Source organism: Perca fluviatilis, chromosome 13, assembly GCF_010015445.1.
Source record: "Perca fluviatilis chromosome 13, GENO_Pfluv_1.0, whole genome shotgun sequence".
NCBI lineage: Eukaryota > Metazoa > Chordata > Actinopteri > Perciformes > Percidae > Perca > Perca fluviatilis.
The window spans coordinates 16,871,691-16,896,907 of record NC_053124.1 but is presented as its reverse complement, the minus strand read 5'-3'; the positions used below and the strand labels follow the sequence as shown (position 1 = coordinate 16,896,907).

Genomic DNA, 25,217 nt, shown 5'->3' with positions numbered 1-25,217 from the left:
AGGCTACATACATCTGCTATTTCCTTGCTGCAGTGTGACGTGATTTGTGTCATGTGCAGGGGCGATGGATCGCGTCGGAATGGTATATGTTTATACTTCTCATCCAACCACAATCAAATTCACTCTATCCGGATGGCGCGATTTATGTTTTTTTTTTTTTTTTTAACGATGACAAGCCGGAATGAAAACTCAAATAGGAGTAAAGAGGCTATTTTTAAAATGTGAGGAGTAGAAAGAACAGATAATTGCGTGAAAATGTAAGGAGTAGAAGTAAAAAGTCTGCTGTAAAATAATTACTCCAGTAGTATAGCATAGATACCCAAAGTGTCTACTTAAGTAAGGTTATTTGTACTTTGTTACTTAACACCTCTGGAATTGACCCATCTCCCAGAACAAATCATCTTGGGCTGAATGGAACCTGGGTCCCTGCAATCCGACATAGGTTATCCTGTATCCTGGTCCACAATTCCTGGACCTTATCACAAGACCATAGGGCATGAAGTAATTGGCCGTCCTCTGTCTTACATTTCCAACAGTTTGGTGTCTTTCAGACCAATTCTAAACAATCTGGAGGGAGTCCAAAAGAAGCGATGCATAATCTTGAACTGAATGGTGAGGATTCTGTCCCATTCCTCATCATCCAGCGTAATACTCCGATCCCTTTCCCATGTCTTTTTGAGGGCTGTCCAGGCTCCATCCCCCAGGTTCTGCATTTAAGCATAGAATAATACCTCATGACCTTTTCAATATTTCAACACCTTATCTAAACATTTTGGTGTCTTCGGGGCTGAACAACTGGATCCAAAAATCCCCAGCAACAGATGGCGAAGTTGCAAATATCAAAAAAAAAATTTAGACCTAGGGATTCCAAATTGCTGTCATGTCCCTTTTTTTGATTACTGCAAGTACATGAAACAATCATTTTATTTGTATGTATTGCTGTTTTAAGAAAACAATATGTATAAATTCTGCATTGATAAGCTTAAATTCTGGTTATACAGTCATTTAGTGACTTTCAAATTGATTTTGCCATTTCAAAGAAGAGTTTAAAGTAAATAATAATAAGTATAACGCTAGTATTTTTCATATTATTTTCCGATAGTTGCCTGTGTATTACTACAGCCAGTACCCTACCTCAGCTCAGCACCCATGCAGGCCTCTCTCACCTAGCCAGCACATCCACAGCCAAGCAGCGCAACCAACAGGCACGTGTGTGTGTGTGTGTGTGTGTGTGTGTGTGTGTGTGTGTGTGTGTGTGTGTGTGTGTGTGTGTGTGTGTGTGTGTGTGTGTGTGTGTGTGTGTGTGTGTGTGTGTGTGTGTGTGTGTGTGTGTGTGTGTGTGTGTGTGTGATGCAGGCCGTGGCAGTAGAGGAGGGGGCCGTTACACTGTCAGAGATGTAGTCTGAGGGTCTCACAGTGAACCGGTCTCTTTTCCTGCTGCTTCTATTCAACGCAACGACAAAGGCCGATGAGACACACATTCCAACACTGTCATGTATTAGAATTTAAAGCATCTTGTTGAGCAGATGTATTTAAAACAGCTGCAAACTGTCCGTAAACACCTTTTAGGCATCAATGGCTGTTAACAAAATAAACTGAAATTAATTCTATAAGATTTATTATAGAAGACTCAAAGCGGCAACATCAGAACAGAAATGACTCCATCAGCAGGACTGCATAAATGATGGAAAAAAATCTGTATGTATTTCCCAAGCAAGCAGTGTTTTTTTTTGCCGTTATTATTTAATATTGCCAACAAAGATTCAAATTAAATACCAAATGAATAAATTAAAAAGGAACTAACCAAATCCACCACTAACACTATAAATTATACATGATTTTTGTCAGTCTAAATAATAATAAAAAATAAAGAATTACCCAAGTTCTTACACAGCCAGAAAATAATGAATTCATTTGGAAGACATGTTTTTGCTGTAATCTATTAACCAATAAACAATTTCTGGAATATTTGCCATCTCTTTGTTTTTTAATGGTTTGTTAATTATCTTTCCTTTTCTTTCTTATTATTATTTCTTATATTATTCTTAAATAACTGCAAAACTCACTTCTAAATTAACCTTTTGCTAAACAAATTGCATTGATATGCAATTATATATGTTGAAAATAATCTCTTGTAAAACTGTGTGTTTGCAGCAGGTTACGCTCCTGCTGTGGGTGTGCAGCAGTCCTCACACACCCAGGGCCAGGCTGTGCTGGGGACCTACTCACCAATGGCCCCTCATCAGCGTAGCATAGTTCAGGTAAACACAGAGCACCCGAAGGTCTCGTTCTGCGACAGCCTTCAACAACTCGGCCCCCAAAAGAGGCGTTCAGCATTTCAGAAAGTGCTTGTGTTTGCAAGTTCTTCACTCCAACTTTACTTTCTTTTTTCTGCAGGGAGGTGTTTCAGTCTCCTATCCCCAAAGTAAAGTTGTGACAGGAGTTGGTGGGGAGGCGGGCTACTGCTGCGTGGTGCCCCCACCCTCCCACCACGGCAGCTGCCATCCTCCCAGCTGCACCAACCTCAGTGCCCCGGCCTGGAGCGCACAGTACTGATGATGTCTCGACGGATGGAGCGCTGATACTTGAGTTCTTGCGTGAACCTACATGCGTACACACACATTCTTAACACACACTCCCTCACCTACACCTACCTTCCTCCTGACAATGCCCACAGGGTACTCCGTTCACACTCATAACAAGCATGTGCACACTCACACACACACACCCACTCACATACAGAAATGTACCACTGTACCAAAGCTTAATAGTATATATCAGAGCTGCTGTATTGAATGCATAATTTATATACACAAATGGAGTTTTATATTGATATTAAATTATATATTGTGTTCCAAGGAAATGCACTGTGTGAATAGAATAAAGTGCTGTGGCTGGATTGATAATGTCACATTTCTATATCATCCTGGCTCTTTGTTTCCTGCAATGTTAATGATGATGATGCTGTGATGATGCTAATGCAAGTGGATGCAGGCGTGGCGAGATACATACGCCAGGAAATAAAGTGCATTATATGAGGACATACAGTACTTTCTGTTCACAACAGTATCACATGATAATCAAAGTGATGTGTGCTGAGATATGTGTTGTTAACCTACCACTGAGTTCATAAAACGGAGATGAACGTCATTGCCTTAGCAAGTGAAAGATTTTGCATTAACATGGTTGATCATTAAGGGCATTTAGTTTTAGGGAATCCTATTGGGAGACCAAGATGCTCTCACAGTGAGAGTTTTCATAAAGTTGAGCAATAATGTTCAGGTTTTCACACTTGAAAACAAGTAAATCTGGAAAATGGTTGCAAATTATATAAAAAGAGACCATTGACAGTTACCATATTCCATCAAACCACTGAAGGATTCTCACTGAGACTTTAGCGCCCCCTCCTGCTCAAAGACTCAACACACTGTCCTCACATGTAAAACAGTACAGGTCTTTCTTTTCTTTTCTTTTTTACTTTTCTTCACACTGTACCGCTCAAAGGGGAGGCAAGTAACAATCGTTTCCATTACTGATGAATCTGCAGTATTTTTCATAATTAACTGATTAATCATCCAGCAAATTTTAACATTTGAGAAGCTGGAATCAAATTTGGGGATTTTTTACAAAATTGCCTAAACAATTAACTGATTATCAAAATGTATGCTAATTAATTTCACGTTGATTGACTAATAATCATTGCGACGCTATTTCTACCCATGGGAGAATGATGTAGACATTTTAACTTGTCATAGCAGGAAAAGCACCAGTGTTACTAAAAACATTAACGATGGCTCTGTTCTGTTGAAGTGTCCCAGTAAGCCATGCCAGTAAGTGAGAGACAGTGAGCCAGCATGCACATCACCAACACCCTGAACCTGAAGCAGCTTAATGGAATCCAGCCATCATTCATTTATTTACACCTGTGCTTTTTCTTCTGCAACGTGAAAATATACAGCTCAATATCCAATTAAATTGGTCTTTACAGACATACAGAACCATTGCATAAAAATTCTCTCTTTTAAGCCTTCAGGCATCTGCTATTTGACACTACTTCAAAACACCTTTCACTTTCATGCAAGCAATTTTAAGCCAATGTGTGTTAGTGTTTAGATGCTGGATGATTCAGTTTTGACTGAATGTGATTTATATTCTCCCTAGCAAATTCAATGAAACATATCCATCATCCGCACAAGGCTTTAAAATAAAATTTAGATTTCATAACTGAATGCAATATTTATACAGACCATCGGTTTCAGAAAGCCAACTCAATTTTGTCCTCTCTACATTCAGACACACACACACACACACACACACACACACACAAACGAGCAGCAGTGCAGGTTCCATGATCTTTAATAAAAGGCACATGTACAGCCATAGTGAGATGAGTGAGTCCACTGGCATAGAGACGAAGCATTAAAACACAGAAATACAGGAAGTAGAGGTCAGGAGGAGAGAGATCTATCTGCTTTACAGTAGAATCTACTTAAGTAACATCTTCTCATTCTCGTTCAAGTAAGACTAACACTAATATGTCACGTGGTAAAGGTAAACACCCCCCGCCCCCTTCCCACCCCTGCCACACACACACCATCCTATACCACCCAAAGTCTGATCTTCCAGAAATGTTTTCCAGGAGGCCGTTCAGCTCTGAGCGTGTGCAGCAGTCCAGATCGCTCTGAGACTCTGCGCTCACAGTTTGGGTTGTTGGCTCGTCCACACGTCCCACTGTTGATGGCATCTTCCTTAGATTTTGGCCCAAAATCCAACCAGTACTCTTATACCGGAGAACAACCCGGCCCAGGTTTTCTGTAGGTCAGTTGGTTTGTGGTAATTTGATAAAAGAAAACTTAAAACGTTTATTTCTAACTTCTTCCATGATGGCAGGAAATTACATATCCAGTGATTATAGCCTGACTGATACTGGATATTTGAAGCTGGTAACGATAAAAGGTATTTGGGAGTTCTAAAAGTTTCATAGTTATTTATTTTAACACGTAACATAAATAAACAAACAAACAAACAAACAAACAATCTTGTTTCAGATGCCCTAGATTTGTTTTTTTTTTTAAGGATTGTGACCATGACACACACTGAGCGGGACATTTTACAGTTGAAAAATAAACGTGTCAGTGCTCTCTGGTGAACAAACTTGGTGACAGTTTCTGTACTGCAATTTCTTGTAACTTATCAGCCGACATATATACTGATACTGATATCGCTACGATAAGTTAACATCCACTAATACGTGGATATAAAGATCTAGCTCTAACTACTACTTTAAAATCAAGAATGTTAGAAGTTATGCAGGACCAGCAAATAAGTTTGCAAATAATCAAATTACCAAAAGGCAGCTGACACGCAGTGAACCTGGGGCTTTGAGGGCCCCTGACGGTCTGTTGCTAATCCAGCCATGTCCTCAAGGATTGTACTGTTTAATAATAAGGGACAGGATTCTCACTATTATGATCTGTTTACACACACTCACGCACACATACTGGCAGCCAGTCACACGCTAAAACCCAAAAGAAAAAGAAAAAAGTTCACAGGTACTTAAATATTTAGGGTTAAGAGAAATAAAAATGGTATTAGTGTTGAAGGTTAAATATAACCACAGCGAGAGGAAGAAGTAGAAGAATAAACTAAAATATGCATGCAGCCAGGCCATCTCTCCTCTTGGTGAAAGGTAAAAGGGGGGTCACTGATGGGGAACGCCATCTTTTGTCTGTTCTGGCAAAGCTTGAGACGCAAGAGGGACACTTTTGCCAAAACAGAAAGAAATCATAGACTAGACTCAGGCATAAAGTGTGTAGAGGGAAGGGACAAACACACACTCGCTCTCTCTCTCTCTCTCTCTCTCTCACACACAAACACAAAAACACACACCCTCCACATCCAGTCACATGTCCAAAGAACAGCTTAGTAGAGTCAATCACTCTATTTTCACATTATCACGTCTTTGTGACATTTCATCATAAAAGCAGAGTATGGGCCACACTCGAGGGTCACCTAACTCTCTTTCTCTCTCAGTCTCACACACACACAAACACACACAACAAATGCACACAACAAATCCTGCTATGGTGTGTGTGCCAGCTTTGGCTGCAGGTGTCAGGGGTGACGGGTCAGACACAACCTAACCTCAGAGAGCCTCCACAGGTACCGTACACACCAACCATCCCAGAAGCCCCTTCCTCACCCAAACACCCTCGCCTGTGTCTTCGCATGTTTCACCCCACCCCTCCATCCTATGGCAACGCCCACCCATCTCCATAGCAACTCACAGCTCCCCGAAGCAAGGGGTCTCACTATCTTGTAAAAGGAGGTAAGTGTAATTAGTGGTGTGTGTGTGTGTGTGTGTGTGTGTGTGTGTGTGTGTGTGTGTGTATGTGTGTGTGTGTGGAGGCGTGTGTACCCTGCGTGAATGTGTGTGAGTGTGTGTGTGTGCGTTAAGAGGTATCAGTGGTTCAGTGGTGTCTTTCTTTAATCTTCATCACTCCTCTCTCTCAGCCCCTCGCCCTCCATCACCATTCTTCCTTCTTCCTCCTCCTCCTCCTCCTCTTCCCTCACTCTTTATTTTTGGACTTGGAAGATGAACAGGCGCAGGTTGATGTTTTTGGCGGCCAGCAGTTTGTTGCACTCCACCGAATCGGAGATGGGGAGAGGGACGTAGTCGGTCTCGTTGGCGTCGTTGCAGAAGGAGTGGTGGTGGATGACTGGCTTGATCCGCACGTCGTCATACGGCCCCTTCAGCAGCAGAAAGGAGCACTCCAGGGCAGAGTTCACCTGCACAAACAAATCCATGTGTTGCTATATTAGACCCAACATCTGCTGACTGAGCATACAACAAATATGATACTGATCTTCTTCTTTTTTTTTTAAATCAACATTTTTGATAAGAATCTTGTCAATTTGTGGGGAAAAAAACTTGTCAGTGCTCGCTGTTGGACAAACTTCTATGAGACCTCCCAAACATACAGTATTTCTGTTATTTCTTCCCTGACATTTCTTGTTACTTATCAGTCGACATATATGCCGATATTGCTATATCTGTGATAAGCTAAATATAGCCCATGATTTGGGCCATGCATATGTATTTGTCATGCTCCACTGCCAATTACATCTTACATGAATAAGGGAACGAGAGCAAAGATAACACACAAACATTAGAGCAGGAAAGGCCAACTTCAGTGTTTTACGCAACTACACCAAAGCGGATGTGTTAAAGGCACGCTCCGATTGCTTTGACGCAATTCATATTGAGAAATAAGCAACTTAGATGGAAGTTCCTAATCTTTGTTAGCTAAGCGGTGATGATCACTATGTAACTATCATCGGCCCTGAAAACACGCACACGCTAAAAAACTTTTAAAATAAACACGGACAGACAGAGGAGTGTGTGTACCTTGCTTTTGAGGATGAGCTGGAAGGAGAGGGTGCGCTTGCAGGACAGGTTGGGGTTGCGTTCAGAGTCGTTAACACGGGCCTTCAGCACCCACGTCTGGTTGAGAACAGTGAAGCGCGGTGTTTCATAGTACAGACGAGTGATGAAGTCATCAGTGCGGTACGGCCTGAACTGTACTTCTGGATGAACAAATAAGAGGAATACAAGATGTGAAACACAGATAAAGAAAGTCTGTCTGTCTGTCTGTCTGTCTGTCTGCCTTTGTCTTTATGTATTTTTTGCATGTACCTGTAAACCCAATCTTTTCGTAGCAGAGCAGGCTGAAGATGCTGTTATAGAGCTGCATGTCTCTGCGGTGGTTCTGGTCCATCTCTCCCAGTATTCCCATCAGCTCTGTACCAGTCTTAGTGGGATGGGAGCACTCGCTCTCATGTGCTGGCAGCTCATGGAACGGACCTTGCCAAGGGCAGCCAATCCTCTTGTACTTACACTGTGTCACCCTGGCAACATAATGGTGAGAGTCATGGCTTCATAAAAATAAGATCCTTTACAGATGTGCTTTGTGATGAATACGTGTACTTTCCTGCAGTGAGTGGAAGGTACTAATAATATCAAAAGGTGCTAATTAACCTAGGCTGTGAATTGAGGCTAATTCATACCGTACTAATAATACGTTTGTGCCGAGAGCCAACCTCAAGGAAAGAAAGACTTGGATTTATATCAATTACATCCTGGATTGAAGTGCTCAAGTTCAATGAATACCTGTTACTTTCTTAACAGTAGAAGTGAAAGGTACTAGTTAGCCTCTGTAGTGAACCGCAGATAATTAAAACCACACTGACGTAATTCTCTTTATGTCAACTGCAAAGTTTTGCCTTATACATATAACCAAGTAGCTGGAAGGGGTTCAGTAGTTTGGATTCACTACTTTAGCAAGGAGCACTTTAAAATAAAACGTAAACACTGATTGTAATTACTGCATATTAAATACTGAGTTTGATACTCAAATGGGTAGATTTCCTTAAAAGAATAATGGTGGCATCCCTGAGAAGAACAACATGATCTTTATGTGGGAAGCAGTCAGGTCCTCACAGGAGACCAGCACATTCTTGTGTCTGACCTGACCAAAAACCTGGTGACTGCCTTGGCCGTTGTCATGGTAACATTAGCGCAGGCACAGCTGTCCAAAGCAGGGTCACCTGTTGCTATAGCAACAACCCCATAAGATTTCATGCATGCAAATTCAACAGGCCTGAGCGTCACACAAAACTGTCTGTCTGTAATCAGCTGTTTTTTCTCATTCGCTGTACTGTAGCTGGTCACATGCTCCCCCATCTTTCCCAAACTAACCCTGTGTGATACTGTTACTAAACACACGCACACGCACACACACATCTATGTATATGTACTGGTGATTTATTCATTGTGTGTGTTAGGAATGCGCACAGCTTTCATTTTCATGTTTCTCTTTCCATTCTCTGTAATCTGAAAGAGCCTGAACTCGCTCGAAGAAAGCGTTTGTAGCTGTTTAATTTGAACATTTGTGTTGACTACAGGTATGTGAGATTTCTTAGCTAGGAAAAAAGGTGTTTTTCTGTATGTGTGAGTGTGAGTGTGTGTGTGAGTGTGAAGGTGAGTATGTGTGTGGTGTATATACCTGTCTTGACACTCCTCTTTCTGGTGTCTCTCTAAGCTGGAGCGGGGGAACTGTTTTAGGCAGAAGGTACATTCTGTCGGCAGCTCACTGACAGCCTTCTCCACTGCAAGGTTCCTGCAGCACAAGTTCTTGCTGATCTCACACCTACACAAACACAGAAAACCACATATCATAGCTCAGTGCAGGAGGATATATAATATATGTGGTATGTAAAGAATGTTCAAACAACTTCTTGACACAACCATGAATAGCTAGTTATGTTATGCTTTTTTCAATTGTTGGTGACAAGTTATTTTTCTAGTGCCCATGCATCAGTGATACATGCTAAACTAATTTGGTAAAACTATGTTATAAATAACAATACATTTTGATTCTGAGAACTTTATTAACTTAACTGCATTAATGTTTTTCCTTCCGTTTGAAATCATTCTCATCTTGCCTTAGCTCATCGGATTTGTGTTTTTTGATGCTCTATTAGCTACCATCAAATTTGAATACAAATTTGGAGATTTTTTACACACATGGATTATGAATACACATTTGCAGATTCCTGTACACATTCACAAATCTCAGTCAGAATGCATTTAAATATTTTACAAATTTACAAATGTGATTAAGTACACACGGATTGAAATACAGTTGCCCAACTCTCGACACACATTTGCAAAAGTTTTGCTACAATAATGGCCCCATACAAAAGAATGTTTTGTAGCCAAGTGTCTGTTGACAGTATAACTGTTTTGAAACTTTGAACTAGTTGGTATTTCCATGTGCACTGGTTAGGAAGTAGGGTTGGGCATCGTTTAGATTTTAACGATTCTGAAACCAATTCCAATTCTTCCTTTCGATTCCGGTTCTGATCGATTCTTGATTCCGATTCTATGAGTGGTGGAGTTGAAACGGGTCACATGCTTATTTCACAAATAAGAGGAAAGTTTTATTTTGATTCAAAGGTGGGTTGCAGCCACACTAGAGCACCGCTTACTGTGCTCCATGGCTGCAACACAACAAGCGCCTGGCCGCTACGGAAACCCAAACTTGCGCATGTTAAATTTGGAACCCGTGATCAGATTTGAAACCAAATCCTCAAAACGATTCCAATAAAGAAACGATTCCGATGGAATCGTAATTTTTGAAACGATTCCAAGTAGGAATCGGTTCTCGATGCCCAACCCTATAAGGAAGTGTCTCATGTCTACAGGGAGCTTGGTGTACCTGCAGTTGGGACACGTGGCCTGTTCCTCCTTGAGACGAGAATCAGCCAGGAGGTGGATAAAACAGCCTGCACACATCAGGTGTCCATTTGTACACTGCGGTGGGGGAAAAATTGAGGCAACAGTCAAACAAAGCGTATGGGTTAAGTGAAAAAAATCATTACTTTGGATCCTAAGTGCAAGACTAAGTTTGAAAATTAATTATTAACTTTCTCGTTGATTGTTATGACAAAAATGTGAACATAATTTGTTCCATTTGTGGTTTATTTAAAGACTATTAATTGGGACTGCCTAAAAAAGTAGATATTTTGGGAAAATATTTAAGAAGAAACCGACTATTTTAGAATTGTATGTTATACTCAAATAGACACATAATTTGGGGGATATATGGATTAACAGGCTTAATGTTTTTGACTTGTTGTGCTTCTCTTAATCAATACATTTTAAAATATGTATCAATGTTAAAGGGAGAATATTGTGTATGGAAAGAATGTCAACTTGTGTTTACACAGTATTGTTAATAAATGTTAAACAACATGTGTGCTGCATTGAAGGGCATGTAAATGTTTAAGACTAACTGAACAATTATTAATTACAAATGTGTTCACTTGACATTGAAGCGAGCAGTTTGAGGTCATGAAAGAGAATGTTGGGGTGGGTTGAAGGGAAGGGCAAAAGATTATTCAAATTTAGTTCTGGATGTTTGAGTTCTTATGTGGGGTTTGGGGATGTGGCTTTTGCTGGGGGTTATTTGAGGAGAATTCACAATATAATGTTATAAACTTGAGCCAGCACAGCTGGCAACTCGGCCTGGGTGTGTCTGGTCTGTCAGCCTCATGGCTCAGCTTGCAGCATATAGACACTTGGGGCCTGTGTTGTATCTAGTATCACTAAAAATAAATGCTGCTGCTGGCCATATTCAACAGGTTGACTCTGGGGATCAGCGGTTGGGACACATGGAGAGATTCTAGTATGAGGTCCAGCTGGTTTGCTGCTGTTTGACGGTAGGTTTAGGGTTATGAGGGGAAGGTTTGTGATTGACACCACGTTTACCTGGTATACAGAAGCCTTGGGCAAGTCTAGGCACACGGTGCAGCACAGCACTGAGTACAGTCTCTCCTCCAGCTTTCCTGACTCTCCCTCGGGCAATCTTGCCCTCTTCTTGGGTGGCTCGTCTGGGTCAGGCTCGGGCCCTTCTCGTCGTATCCCGACCTCCTCCTGCATGGCTGCGACCCCGGCGACAGCCTCCACCGCTGCCCCCACGGCCCCGACCCCCATACCGGCTGAGGAGGAGCCAGGAGCGGCCACAACGCCCCCGTCTCTCTCTTCCAGTGAAGACATGGCGATGGCTAGAAATTTCTGAGATGTACCTGCCGCGACCAGACTGAGCCCGAAATATTAGCAGGTTAGCTCAGGGCTAGCTTACAACCTGTCAAGCTAACGGTCAGCTGACAGATAACGTTAGCTAACGTTAGCTAGGCTAACGCTACGGCAGCAGGCTGTCAGAAAGGAATGCAGGCTAACTTATTATTGTTATTAATGCCCCCCTCCACTTAACGTTACGCACTTGGAATTTAACAAGCCAATGATTGTGTAATAACGAGATCATGTGCAAAGCGTTGACTAGTTTTGTTGACTTACAGTGAGGCTAGCAGACTATGCGGCTAGCTACGTTGACACAAACACAGCAGTCCTCTCCCCTTGCAGAACAAAAACAACTCAGGCGTCTCTCAGCTGTTGTTGTACACTCGACGCCGTTATTCGCAATGACAGCAGCTTACAACGATGTAGCTACACCAGCGGCCCAGCTCGGCTGCTCATCTAACGTCCCTGCTTCGGTACCGGCTGACTGTCCACGGGACCCACGGGACCTGTCGGTGATTAAAGCTGCGGCTAGAGACAGTTCTGCTGGGACTCGTCTCTCTTGCTACACAGCCATCTTTGTTTTTTTTCCTGTCCGTCTCCCCCGACTTCACCCTGCACAGCCTTTACGACTCCGGGTCAAATTCGTTATTACTCAGGCAGGTTCTCGATCGTGGCTAATACTAGAAGAACCGTATTTAAAAGTAAATATTTTGTCTGTATCTGCAACGGCCTCTATGTGCCAGTGACTACTTCAGTACAGCCGTGGATTGGCTGACAGCGGAATGTTTATTGTGGCAGATGACTTGGGGTATTTAAAGAGTTTTTAAAAGCGCATGCGTAGTGAGCGCCTGCGGGTCAGTGTATGGCAGGGCTTGAAAGGTGACCAAAACCTGATATGCGACAAATGTAGGCCACTCCAACAGATGATGCATCCTATATGCAATGTAATGGACCACTTCTACATATTCTAACACATTGATTACACCGTCACTAAACTTCATAACAATACATCCTTAATTAGAATTTTTGCATTGCCCTATTGTCTTATTGTTTACAATCCTCATAGCGATTTGTTTACGTGTGTGTGTTTGTGTGTGTGTAGGCTTTTTTTTATATATATATATACAAACATATGTGTACATAGTAGTCAAATGTTTATGTGTACCTTGTTCAGCTTTGTTGTCCTTGTTTTTAGCCATATGTGTACTTTGAGAGCAACTGAAAGAGTCAAATTCCTTGTATGTGTGTACACTTATTTGGCCCTGCAAGCTGGTTCTGATTCTGATAACAAAAACACCTTTATGCTGCCATGTTTATGGCCCTGTGGCAGCAATCTATCAAAGTAGTTCAACTGGTTGTGCCCCTGTGTCCGTGTGTTTTAAAAAATGCATAAATAATTCAGACAGAAAAAAACAGGGTGACTGAAGCAAGCCTAAACTAACCTTGGCCACTGATACTAGGTCAGAAGCATTTATACGCTTATTTACCCCTTCAGCGCCCCAGATATGTGGCTTAGCAGCCTCAGGGGCTGGGAGGGGTGCATTTGTGTACAGGATAGGGGGCTGTGTGTAAATCCTTTAGATTAGGTGGGGCAGGATGTCTATGTGTCAGCTGTGTGCAATTGTGTGTGTGTGTGTGTGTGTGTGTGTGTGTGGGGGGGGGCAAGACTAACCACTCCCATTGGACAGACAGATATGCCTTATTTGGTCTGTGTGGCATGGCAGTGGAGCCATACCTTTTCAGCTATGCACACCAGTTCAGCCAGTAGTATGTGGCCACACACTGTGTCCTAAATGCTGGGCAGTTCTCATTATTATCCACTGGATACTATCACGCATTAATTTGTTTAAATATTCCCACAGATTGTTAATTCACTGGCTGTTGATTATCACATGGTTACAGTGCCATAATTATTCATTTAAATCAGCCATAGTTTGTTGCCAACCCAAACCAGTACAATAAACACATTGTCAGAAATATGGTGTTCAAGAGTTTAGTAAATATGGCAAACTTTTACCTGGACTAAAATGAAAAGTTCTTGGTACAGATATTTTTAGTTTATGAACATATAGTAAACAAATGTTGCTAGATAAACGATCCTAGCACAGATTTCTAGGAATTGACTTCAAGGGAAATAAAAGGAGGATGGATTAGTGTCGTCACACAAGCAATCAAAAATAGCTACCACTAGCAATGGCAGACACGATAACATATCATATTCTCAAAGTTAAATATGGCTTGCAGAAAAAAATATATAACAACTAAAACAAAAAACACTTCAGAAATGTACTAAAAAGTATTTGAATTAATACATCACAACATTAGAAACTATGACAAACTGCGTCACAAAATTGAGTCCCACTTGATCACCTCTATTCTATGAACTTCAACATAGTGCTAAACTACTTCCCCTCTTCATACCTTGGTCATTACACCTCGTCATCAATTTGTGATTGCAGGATACATGGATAATGGATTACACACATTTATGAGATTTATCTAGCCTAGTCAGTCAGACCCTATTCACTCCCAAGAGAATAAATCACATCATCTGCAGGTCATTCAAGGATTCAGCTGCCAGGAAATCAGTGTTATTGTCCGGAACAATGAAAGTGATGACCCTGATCTAATCACACAGTGAAACAGGAGATTGACATTGAGGTCGAGACTGCGTGGGTGGGTGGATGGTGGTGGTGTAAGCGTTCAGCTTGTCATAGTTTTCAGATGGGTGATTTTGAGCAGTGGCTGTGGTAGAGTTGCGCAGGGGAGAGGTGCAGTTCTGCTGATGGAGAGAGTGAGAAGATGAAGAAGCTGCTGCTGGGTTCGAGGATGGGTGGTGTTCCGTTAAGTGACCCGCTGTTGTTCGTTGCACTGTATTGGTGGAAGTTGGTGAATATGTAGGTGATTGCTGTTGGCTGTTCTCTGTCTTAATCTGGGATGGAAACTCAGATTGAGCCGGGGGTGCACCAAGCTGATTGAGTTCAACACTCGGACTGGCTGGGCTGCCAGGATCACAGTCTGGGGGACCTGGATCCTGCATTTCTGGCATGCTGGGCTCCCTGCTGGGTGAACTGGAGCCTGTAGAGATGCACTCTGGTTTCTGTTGACCAGGTGTGTCCACTGAAGGTGTGTGCACTTGGAGCTGCAGAGATATAGTGTGAACTGTACTTGTCTCTTTTGATTGTTGCCGTAGTGGTTTGTTCTCATCTTGTCCTCTTCCTGCATTCATCTCGGTTTGTCTCTCATCATGTCTGTTGAACTCTTTATGTGTGACCTCTCCCTCAATGTTGATGTGCCCTGGTGTTGCGTCTGTCCGTGTTTCGGCTGCATTGGTCTGAGCTAGTCTCTGGACTTGTCTGGATTTATCTGGTTCTGCTCCAGTATCTGCGGTGTCCCTCTGAGTCTTGTCTGTGAGCGCCCTCTGCCTGCAAATTGAAGCCATAGCCTTCACCCAGGGATGGTGCAAGGTCTGCTCTGCTGTCAGCCTCACCGTGGGATCTGGCTGAAGCAAAGCTCTGACAAGGCCTCTGGCTTCTGCACACAAGCACACACAATAATAAGAAAAATATAGTTTTTGTTGTTTTTTTGAGGCATTTGTGGTTGCACACTTTATTTTTCTGCACTTCTCACCTTCTGAGATTGGGTCCCAGTAGGGGGACAGGAAGTGGAGTTGTCCCTGTTTTATTAGCTGGAACAGTTCTTCCTGGTCCCGATCCCGACTGCGAAATGGGGGAAATCCACTCAGCAGGATGTAGAGAATAACGCCGAGAGCCCACACATCCACTGCAACTCCATAACCTGCATGGTCAAACCACAGTTCATTTTGAAAATATTTCTCAAATTCAGATTACAAATTGATAAAAATAAGTTTTAGGAAGAGTTTAAAATAAGAAACACCCTTAATTAGTGATAAAACACAGATTTAAAAGTAAAAATAATTCCTTTTTTGTAAAGCAGTGGTTTATGCTGCAAACAATACTAACCTGTCTCATAGAGAATCTCTGGGGCTACATACGTGGGTGTGCCACATATGGTGAAGACTGGTTCAGTCACAACCATGGCAAGACCAAAGTCACCCAGCTTCAGCCTACAGATGCCAGCAGCAACATGCTCTATCTGAGAGATAACAAGAAAAACAAGACACAGACAGAAACTGAGTCAGGCTTGGAGGTGTTGAGACTATTTTAAAATTCAAATGTCTCCATGGGCACCCTCATGCTTGCCATAGAAACTTGTGTTACTGACACGTTCCTGCATTTTTGTTTTTTGCAAAATATTGTCCTTAGTTTATATCATGAGAGATTAATTGTAACTCCAGATTAAGTGCAATATCATCAATTGTACTGGTATGAAAAACTCATAATGTGGCAGTTTGACAGGCCAGCCAAAGTTTTAAAACAAGGTCAAGACAGAAGATGCATACAAGTTGTCTGACTTGTTGCCTTTAATTACACTATTACCAAAGTAACAATAAAGAATAAAGAATTTATTGTGGTTATTTGCTGTTCTAATAGAAAACAATATGGATAGGCTTTCTTTAAGGTTCATTTTGGATATAGGATTTCATGAGACAAAGAAAAAAAAATCTTAATAAATCATTTTGGTTGCCACTTATGTATAGAATTTATAAAATATATATATATTTGGTACCCCCTAGTGGCAATATATAAAACAGGTTGTCTAAACTTTTTTCAAACAAAAAGTATGCCATCAGAAACAAGATGCAATAATCACATACAAATTCAAATGTAATTCTCTGATCACAATGACACTCACCAGTAGGTTTTCTGGTTTGAGGTCTCGGTGGACAATACTTTTGCAGTGGATGTAGTTTAGTGCTTCACTCACATCTGACACCATCAGTCCTGCCTCTGCCTCTGGAAACTTCCCCCTCTCACTGACGGCCTCAAACAGATCCCCCCCGCCTACCAGCTCCATCACCAGGTAGGAGTGAGTGTGCGTGTGGTGGTGCGCAAACAGCCGCACTATGCGAGGATGACAGAGGCTACCCAGAAGGCTCAGCTCATTCTGCATCATGTGCTCTCGCCCAATCAGCTTGGAGCGTTCGACAATCTTCACCGCCAGGGTTTGTCCGTTGTCACGATCGCGGCACTCTCGCACTACTGCGAAGTTGCCATCTCCGACCACGCGTCCAATTTCATAGCGACGCTCGATATCTGCCAGGGGGACATCACTGCTGTCTGAGGGAAGGTCAAAGCTCATCCTCTGCTGTATGTCCTTGTGTACTCGACCCACATCTCGAAGTGGATTTGAAAGTAATTGGGCAACACTCTTCTCCTCATCTCTGCTGATTGGCTGAGGAAGTGGACGGCTGATGTTAACGTGCAATTTGCTCACTTCCGGTTCTGTATAGGAACTTCCTTTTTGCTTCCTCGACACAGGAGGAAGTGGGACCCTCCCTGACAGTAGACTGAGCCGTTCTGGACCCTGATGTTTAACTCTCCTTGCTAAGCAGTCTTCACACAGTGCAGGAGAGGTTATGTCTGCTTCTCTAAGACCTTCCTCGTGTTTAAATGGACCAATAACAGACAGCTGTCGCTCTCTGACCCCACCTCTCACACGCAGTCTCTGCAGGTGGTTGGGCAGCTGAGCAGGTTTTCTGCATGAATTCTTTTTATGACACTTTTGAACTTCTGAGTCATAATTTTCAGGCTGGTGTGTACTTGGGTATGTATTTGTATGATTTTTGACATGTGTATTTGTGTCCTGATGTAGCTCTTGGTTAGTTTGTGCCTTGCTGCTGTCCGTCCCCTCACTGTATCCACTGTCAGCTTTAGCTGCTTTATCTGGTGCTGGACGAAGTCTTTTCTCCCAGGCCCGTAGTGCGTCAGCCCGGTAATGGGAATGTTCTGGAAACAGCTCCTCTAGAGCTTCCTGCACACCGCTCAGCTCTGGACGAGCCTTCCCCAACGCCAGGAAGGCAACCTCGCCTCGGAAGAAATCACATACGCCTTTCACCTATGAAAAAAAACAGGCAAGTGGACCTGATCAGTAGCCTGGGTAAACCCTGACGAACTTCCGGCAAATTTGAGTCTGGCGAAGAGGCCATTCAAACCCATTTCCAATGTCCCCAAAATTGAGGCATCAATCACAACCGTTGAGGTGGGCTTTACACCAATCACAACCGTTGATGCGGGCTTTACGCGACGATGATAGCGCAGCGACGGCGAGCAGCCGTCAGTTACAACTGAGAGTGGGTCTGGTGTCAACCAGGCTACCTGATCAGACCACAACATAATTTCATAAGGCTCCTGTTTAGAATTAACTATTACATCCTGCCCAAAAATTTACTTTTGTTTTTTAACCTTTAAGATTTACCCCAATCTTTCAGTTTACTGAAATTTCTTGTTCTATGTAGTATAAAAGAAAGTCGACCTGGAGCACACAGAGTTTCAAAAAAGGTCAACAATTGATTGTTGTTGCTTTTTTAGTTTAATGTGAGAGAGTGGTGGAGAAAGCTGTTGTTCTCCAGGAATACAATGTCAAGCAGCATTACTCATCTAGGGCTGTATGACAGCCAAAAGAGGAAGAAATTAGTTGCTTAGCCTCAGAGTGCAGATATAGTTGAAAGTTATTTTGAAGTCCATTATGAAATATATAAAGACAGACTTTGTATTTTTAATGTGGTACTGAGAAATGCAAGGCGGACGTTCTTCTCTGAAATTATTTCAAAAAACTCTAATAATTCACGTGCTCTATTTGCTACTGTCGATAGGTTATCAAACCCTCCAGTACCAGTAGCATCTGACTTTTTGTCCACCGAAGCTTGCAATAACTTTGCAATCTTCTTTAGTAAAAAAATTCAGAAAATTAGACTTGCAGTCAGTGCATCCATATCAGGTACAGGATATGTGCTGTCTCAATGCTTAAGCAAAACAAGTCCTCATATGACACAATTTCAAACGATTCACCAAGGTCAACTGGCGGAGTTTATACAAAATCTGAAAACCTCTTCCTGTTGCCTTGATATTTTACCAACTGGCTTTTTAAAAAATGTTTCGAATTGTTTGTTGTCTCAGATCTTTTCAAATTGTAAACATGTCTCTTCAAACAGGCATCTTCCCACGGCGTCAAAACTGCAGTAATCAAGCCACTCTTAAAAAAGAATAACCTAGATACATCACTTATGGACAACTATAGGCCTATATCAAACCTCCCATTCTTAAGTAAAATTATTGAAAAAGCAGTTTTTCAACAAATAAACCTTTTATTGTCCCAAAAGAATATTTTGGATCCCTTACAGTCGGGTTTTCGGCCACATCATAGCACTGAGACAGCTCTTCTGAAAATCTTTAATGATATCCACCTAAGCACAGATAGTGGCAGAACGACAGTCTTAGTTTTACTAGATCTCAGCGCTGCATTTGACACCGTTGACCACGACATATTATTAAATAGACTGGAAAACTGGGTAGGCCTTTCTGGAACAGTACTACAGTGGTTTGAATCCTATTTAAAAAAATAGAAATTACTATGTGTCAATAGGTAACTATGCATCTGAGCGTACAAGTTTGACATGTGGAGTTCCCCAAGGCTCCATCCTGGGGCCTCTACTGTTTAATATATACATGCTGCCCCTAGCTAAAATCATGGAAAACAACAACATAAACTATCACAGCTATGCGGACGATACACAGATTTATATAACCTTGTCACCCGGAGACTACAGTCCAATACAACACCTGGCCAGGTGCATTGAACAAATCCACGAATGGATGTGCCAGAATTTCCTAAAATTAAATGAAGATAAAACGGAGGTGATCATTTTTGGACCTAAAAATGAACGATTAAAAGTAAATGCTCATCTTCAATCAACAATGTTAAAAACAACAGACAAAACAAGAAATCTTGGCATAATTATGGACTCTGACCTGAATTTTAACAGTCACATTAGGTCAGTAACAAAATCTGCCTATTATCATCTTAAAAATATATAGCAAGGGTAAAAGGACTTATGTGCCAACAGGATTTAGAAAAACTTATCCATGCTTTCATTTTCAGTAGACTTGACTACTGCAACAACGTTTTACAGGTATTCATAAAAGTCTATTAAACAGCTGCAGCTGATTCAGAACGCTGCTGCCGCAGGTCCTTACCAACACCAAAAAATAGATCACATCACTCCAGTTCTGAAGTCCTTTTACACTGGCTTCCTGTGCATCAAAAGAATAGATTTCAAAATACTCATGTTAGTTTATAAGTCACTAAACGGTTTAGGACCAATTTACCTTTCAAATCTGCTACTACACTATGAGCCGTTGAGATCCTTGAGATCATCAGGGACGGGCCTGCTCGCCATACCCAGAGTCGAACAAAAAGGGGAAGCTGCGTTCAGCTTCTATGGTCCCTACATCTGGAACAAACTACCGCAAAACTGTAGGTCGGCTCCTAATCTCAGCTCTTTTAAATCAAGGCTGAAGACCTTTCTTTTTAACACTGCCTTTTCTTAATTCATTTTTGTATTTAAATTTTATTTTTTTTATTCATTTATTTTATTATATAACTGTTTCTTCATCTGTTACCAATTTGTATGATATTTTTAACTGTTTTTATGTCTTGTGTAAAGCACTTTGAATCGCATTGCTGCTGAATTGTGCTATAGAAATAAAGTTGCCTTGCCTTGCCTTGCCTATTGTAATATTGAATATTTTCTCCCCGCAAGTGGTGCTCCATGGAGAGAACAACTTTCGCCTGCGACCCCAAGGTAATTTCATTTTCAACCATCATTTAAGAGCTTTGTAGCATCATTGCATGCAATTTGTGAACATGAACATTTCTCAATTCTCATTGGGATAGTGTCCACACATCCCTTCATTTCAGTGCTTTCCTTTAATTCATTTGACCTGGGGCTCCATAACTTGAGGGGCCTCGAAAGCTCCAGGTCTACTGTGTGTCAACTTCTTTGAGATATTTAATTGAACATTTGTATGGAGCAACTGACATGAAAAGGGCCTTAAGGTATGTCCTGCTGTATTACCTAATATTGAGGCCCTGTCATGAAAAATCTAGTTTCAAGTCCTTCATTATTTTGGATTTTGTGCTTACATGTGTCATATTCCTAGTACCCTACAGTAAACCTGGGTACAAGGTACATATTGCAGAGAATGTGGGAAGAATGTGAGAATAGTTTTTTTGCCTCAGGGTTTATGTGACCGTGGTTGAGCCTCACCTCTCGTGCGTGGGTCGTGTAGAGACGTGTGACTCTGGCTCTGTGCCAGCGAGGAAACCCCAAGGCCTCAGAGATATCTAATAGCAGTTGCTCGAAGGACACCACACCTCTACGGTTCAAAAGTACTGTTACCTTGAAAACAGAAACAAAAATTACAGTTAAGTTATGAAATCCTTTCCCATGTAACTCTAGAGGGGCGCCTTGGTAGCTCACCTGCTAGAGCGTGTGCCCCGTGTACCAAGGCTCAGTCCTTACCGCAGCGGCCCAGGGTTTGATTTCAACCTGCAGCCCCTTGATGCATGTCTTTCCCCTCTCTCTCCCCCCTTTCCAGTCTACAACTGTCCTATTGGTTAAGGCTAAAATACCCAAAACATAATCTTAAAAAAAAAGACTGGATATGTTATTGGCTTATCATGAGAACAACATTTAGGTTGCCAGGTTGTTTAAAGTCCCTTTGCGTGGTTTAGGGTCCTTTGTCAATATTAGTTGATCAGGAAATGGAATTGTACCTTATTTTAAAGTGAAAGTGGTAAATATTGAGTTCACCTTGCGCAGCGTACTTTGACCACAGGGGCGGATGATGGTGACCAGATGGGGCCTCTCTGCGCTCTCTTCTGCATGGCGGGTGTGGAAGAGAGGGAGGTGAGGAGGAGGAGGAGGAAAAGGAGGAGGAGGGAAGTTGGACCTGTGGACCTGTCTTGTAGGGTGGGGGTGAATGGGCCATGGCTGGGGTGCCCCTTCAGCATGCTTCAACAAGGGGACCGGAGGAGCTGAAGCGGGGAGAAATGGAGGACAGGGGTGAAAGCACAAAGACAGAAAGCGAGAGTTGGATTATTGAAAGTGTACTCAATAACACTGATGTCATCACATTGTTTCTTTGAGACTTGTATACAAAGGAAAACTCATAAGTAACACAACACCAGCTCCTCATCCTGTGTTAGTGTGCACGCGTGTGTGAAAACAAATCCGGCTGATCAGATTTGAGTGTTTTCCATCACATGGAGTGCAAAGGCCATTTGAGATTCTTTGAGCACCTTGCTCCACCGACTGAATTATTAAGGCTACCTTAAGTCATGCAAACCCACAACAACAACACACACACACACACACACACACACACACACACACACACACACACATACACTTGGACACACACTTGAGAAAAGCTTGCTTGACCTGGTTAGGGCTCAGCTGAATCTGCATGATTAATGAAGCATTAGAGAAACACAGCATCTTTGACGTTTCACTTTCTGGCACTAAGGGGGAAAGAGAGATGTTATCCAGTCGGTGTGTGTGTGTGTGTGGGGGGGGTGGGGGGTTGTTGTTTTTCTCTTTTGTTTCAAGATGAAAAGAACACACAGAAACACAAGCCTCTATACCTCTATCATGACCAGTGCCCCCCTTTTAACAAGACACCATTGCCTCCCTGAGAGTGAGCAGCAGCACCACACACACACACACTAGATTTTCACAGTGGACATAGAAAAACTTCATGTCATTAAGCTTAAACAACTCATAAAGAGCCAGCTGTGGCCGGTCAAGAAAGACAGAATGAGCATTTTCTTTGGGGGGTGTGCGCGTGCGTGCGTGCGTGTGTGTGTGTGTGTGTGTGTGTGTGCTGGGGTGGGGGATAGACAATAATTTCAAGACCCGTCTTCTTGTTCTATACTTTTCTTCTTCTTATACACCTAGTAATAACACATCATAAATCGCAATATTTTACATATTGCACAGCTAAAATGAGGCCCCAATCTTTAAAATACTTTAAAATGTTAGTGGTCAATCATTCAGTGGCCTACCTACGCAGCTTTAGCCATTTGAGTTTAAAGACGGAGTATTATTTGTATTCAAGAGTCTTGACTGTAACACTCAGTAAAGTTTTTATTATTATTTTAACTATAGGCTATAAGTAAAATCCATTCAATCCGGCCATCGACTCACCTGCTATTCTCCATTTAGAGTTGCGTGCCGCTTCGCATCCATACCGGACTCTCTGTGAGGGCGTCATGACTCTCCAGAACAACACATGAACTAAAACAACTCGGTGACTTTCATTTTTTTATTCAATTCTGTTTCTCCAGAAGTCGCTGCTGTCATATCCTCGGCTGTTAGCGTCTAGAAAAGGTAACAGGATGCGCTGTGAGATGACCGGACCTGGTGTAGCTACAGTGGTTACCATGGATACACGTCAAGTTGGACGGATAAAGAAAGATAAATAGGCTACCGGAAGAGCAGCGATTTTGCCGACAAAATAAAATATTTTGAATGACTGGATATTGTCTCGTTGATGGCTCATCTACCAAGCAGCATACTTTTAAAACAAACAGGTGATGTCATCTACCACTAACCATTTTCTCTTAGTGTAGCTATAGGCTACTGTAGGCATACTAAACATGATAATGACAAGCCTGAAGGAGCACCCTGGTGGCATATGGCACTGGTTCCCATCCTGAGTCAACTAAGACCCCGAGGGGTTGGGATTTGTGAGATACATTTGAGGGGCCTTGAGATGATCAGCAGTAGAGGAGAGGAGAAAAACACATTTTCATAGAATTTCCTGCAACAACTGTGGAGGCTTCATTTTAAGGGGTCACCAAGTTGGTAAATAGCCTACTGGTTTATAGCGGTTTGAAAGTCATATGCTGATGTGGCACCCTGGACCTTTTATAGTAGCCTAATTAGGATTATGTCAAGGATTAGTATTCTATTAGTTTGTGTTGTTACCTTGGTCATCATTTATTATATTATTGATTAAAACGCTTTGTGTCACATGAAAGACAGTAGAAAACTGACTTGCTCATGTGCAGCAGCTCTGGGGCAATATTGATTTTTTGTCAGTAGGTGGCAGTAGTGGCTTCGCTAGGTTAGTGCCTGGTGCTGTTAACGAGAAGGAAGTTAGCACAGTCTGAGCATGAGACCATGGCAGCAAAAAAGAAAGCCGATATTCATCCATGACGGCCCTTTTACTGTGTTTACAGGTGAGAAAAGTGCACAAACGCCCTATACATTTATGTTACGTTTTTTTTCTTCTCATTTGTGGTGCCATGTTTTCTTATGTTTAACGCTATAGTCATTAATGTTAGAAAATAAGGCAGCTACGCTAACTTAAAACGTTGGCTGAATGGCTTTTCTGTTTAGTGACCTGTCGACTTAATATTCTCTTGTAGCCTAAGATGTGACGTTACAAACAAATGTTGTGTTCAGTGGCTGATATAAGCAGTCTTTTGTAGTAGAATGGCTGCATATTTCATATTGCGTCTTGGTGATTCATTTAATTATATTACAATTTTAGTTAACGTGATATTGTTTAAATTACTAAACTACTAGCCTGCTTGTGGCCTGGTCTTAGAAAGAGGTCAGACAGTCAGTATAGCAGAAAACAATAAAGACGATATTTATCCAAGACTGTCCAATTAGCCTACTGTGTTTACAGGTAATAAAATAACTAACTTATAAAAGTTAAAAAGGCCTAAATTACTTAAATGAGCCTAACAGACCCACAATGTAGCCCTGATGTTGTGTATTTGTTGAAAGTAAACTCCTCAGGTTGTTAAAACCTCCTAATTCATAGAAACAATAACGTTACCATAGTTTCACTGATGGAATTGCCACACACACACACACACACACACACACACACACACACACACACACACACAGAGTGACCAGTGGGTCTTTTAATACACTGCCCCCCATGGCTCTGTCTCCAAGGTTACTGTTAATATTGGATCAGGAAGCAACAACGTCTATTTTACGGTTCTTATCCTGGACTCACCCTGAGACCCAACAGTGTCTCTCTCTGCTCCAATGTGTCTCAAAAACAAAAGTGTACCTTGTGTGTGTCTCAGCAGCCAGAGAGTAGTTGCAGCCATGCATGGTGATCTAGGAAAGTGGTTCCCTTGAAGAACTACCCAGCTAGATAAACATTGGTCAGTGTATCTTGTCATTACATCATAGTAGGTTTATATTTTGAGATTATTTGTAAAGTTCATGCAGTGGTATGATACAGGTTTGATTCTGACAACTTCCTGTACACCAAAGAAATTATAAAGAAGAAGTGTCCTTGAATAACTGTCTGTTTTTTCCCCCTTTTTTTTACTTGCTGCTGGCTCACCAGAGGATTGCAATCTAGGTCAAAGCCCATCTGCAGAGGTAACACAAAACATACACACACACACACACACACACACACACACACACACACACACACCCTGGAATCCAATAAAGTGTACATCACTGTAATGTTGCAGCTGGTAAAGGTGGGGCTAATTAAATATAATAATTTAGCTCAATCCATAATAATACCTTATAATGTATTAGTAGATTTATATGTTGTAACTAAGTTGTTCAGTAACTTAGTTAAGTAACTAAAGTTAACAAATG

General features: G+C 41.9%; 3 protein-coding genes and 2 long non-coding RNA genes across 8 annotated transcripts in view; 3 read left to right on the top strand and 2 right to left on the bottom strand.

The window, feature by feature from the left end:
• Positions 1–3,041, top strand: part of arpp21 (cAMP-regulated phosphoprotein, 21) — a 13,121-nt gene extending 10,080 nt beyond the window's left edge. The window contains 3 exon segments of the mRNA XM_039819298.1: positions 1,103–1,205; positions 2,155–2,261; positions 2,398–3,041. Of these exon segments, the coding sequence (XP_039675232.1) occupies positions 1,103–1,205; positions 2,155–2,261; positions 2,398–2,556 (369 nt within the window). The 3' untranslated portion in view covers positions 2,557–3,041.
• Positions 3,042–4,338: 1,297 nt separating this feature from the next.
• On the bottom strand, positions 4,339–12,451 carry cyhr1 (cysteine/histidine-rich 1). 2 transcript variants are annotated; one of them, XM_039819296.1, is made up of 7 exons: positions 11,921–12,451; positions 11,333–11,663; positions 10,281–10,375; positions 9,066–9,209; positions 7,697–7,908; positions 7,409–7,587; positions 6,577–6,789 (listed from the first exon to the last, which is right to left on the bottom strand). In XM_039819296.1, the coding sequence occupies exons 2-7, from the start codon at positions 11,618–11,620 to the stop codon at positions 6,577–6,579; spliced, it is 1,131 nt and encodes a 376-aa protein (XP_039675230.1). In that variant the 5' UTR covers positions 11,621–11,663; positions 11,921–12,451. The 2 variants fall into 2 exon arrangements, with proteins under 2 accessions (XP_039675231.1, XP_039675230.1); XM_039819297.1 differs by lacking the exon at positions 11,921–12,451 and having other exon boundaries at positions 4,339–6,789; positions 11,333–11,620.
• LOC120570774 lies at positions 11,138–23,108 on the top strand. Of its 2 annotated transcripts, none has more exons than XR_005641123.1 (3): positions 11,138–11,283; positions 20,328–20,369; positions 22,916–23,108. It is a non-coding gene; the product is annotated as an uncharacterized LOC120570774 (long non-coding RNA). The 2 variants fall into 2 exon arrangements; XR_005641122.1 differs by lacking the exon at positions 11,138–11,283 and adding an exon at positions 17,220–17,332.
• dclk3 (doublecortin-like kinase 3) lies at positions 13,624–22,920 on the bottom strand. Of its 2 annotated transcripts, none has more exons than XM_039819294.1 (7): positions 22,776–22,920; positions 21,381–21,604; positions 20,835–20,966; positions 16,421–17,623; positions 15,628–15,760; positions 15,275–15,442; positions 13,624–15,178 (listed from the first exon to the last, which is right to left on the bottom strand). In XM_039819294.1, exons 1-7 carry the CDS (start codon positions 22,840–22,842, stop codon positions 14,271–14,273), a joined length of 2,835 nt encoding a protein of 944 aa, XP_039675228.1. In that variant the 5' UTR covers positions 22,843–22,920; the 3' UTR covers positions 13,624–14,270. The 2 variants fall into 2 exon arrangements, with proteins under 2 accessions (XP_039675228.1, XP_039675229.1); XM_039819295.1 differs by having other exon boundaries at positions 16,493–17,623.
• Positions 23,109–23,544: 436 nt separating the features above from the next.
• Positions 23,545–24,988, top strand: LOC120570772. Its single transcript, XR_005641121.1, has 3 exons — positions 23,545–23,812; positions 24,683–24,763; positions 24,952–24,988. It is a non-coding gene; the product is annotated as an uncharacterized LOC120570772 (long non-coding RNA).
• Positions 24,989–25,217: the final 229 nt, after the last annotated feature.

Bases quoted from the DNA above. Each gene is read 5' to 3' on its own strand.
- dclk3 (XM_039819294.1), bottom strand. From the start codon at position 22,842: ATGACGCCCTCACAGAGAGTCCGGTATGGATGCGAAGCGGCACGCAAC. The intron at 20,967-21,380 runs GTGAACTCAATA...TCTGTTTTCAAG, and splicing joins GTCAAAGTACGCTGCGCAAG to GTAACAGTACTTTTGAACCG. The intron at 15,761-16,420 runs GTGAGTGTCATT...GTTATCTCTCAG, and splicing joins TCAAACCAGAAAACCTACTG to ATAGAGCATGTTGCTGCTGG.
- cyhr1 (XM_039819296.1), bottom strand. From the start codon at position 11,620: ATGTCTTCACTGGAAGAGAGAGACGGGGGCGTTGTGGCCGCTCCTGGC. The intron at 10,376-11,332 runs GTAAACGTGGTG...CCCCCACCGCAG, and splicing joins CCAAGGCTTCTGTATACCAG to TGTACAAATGGACACCTGAT. The intron at 7,588-7,696 runs GTACATGCAAAA...TTGTTCATCCAG, and splicing joins CGAAAAGATTGGGTTTACAG to AAGTACAGTTCAGGCCGTAC.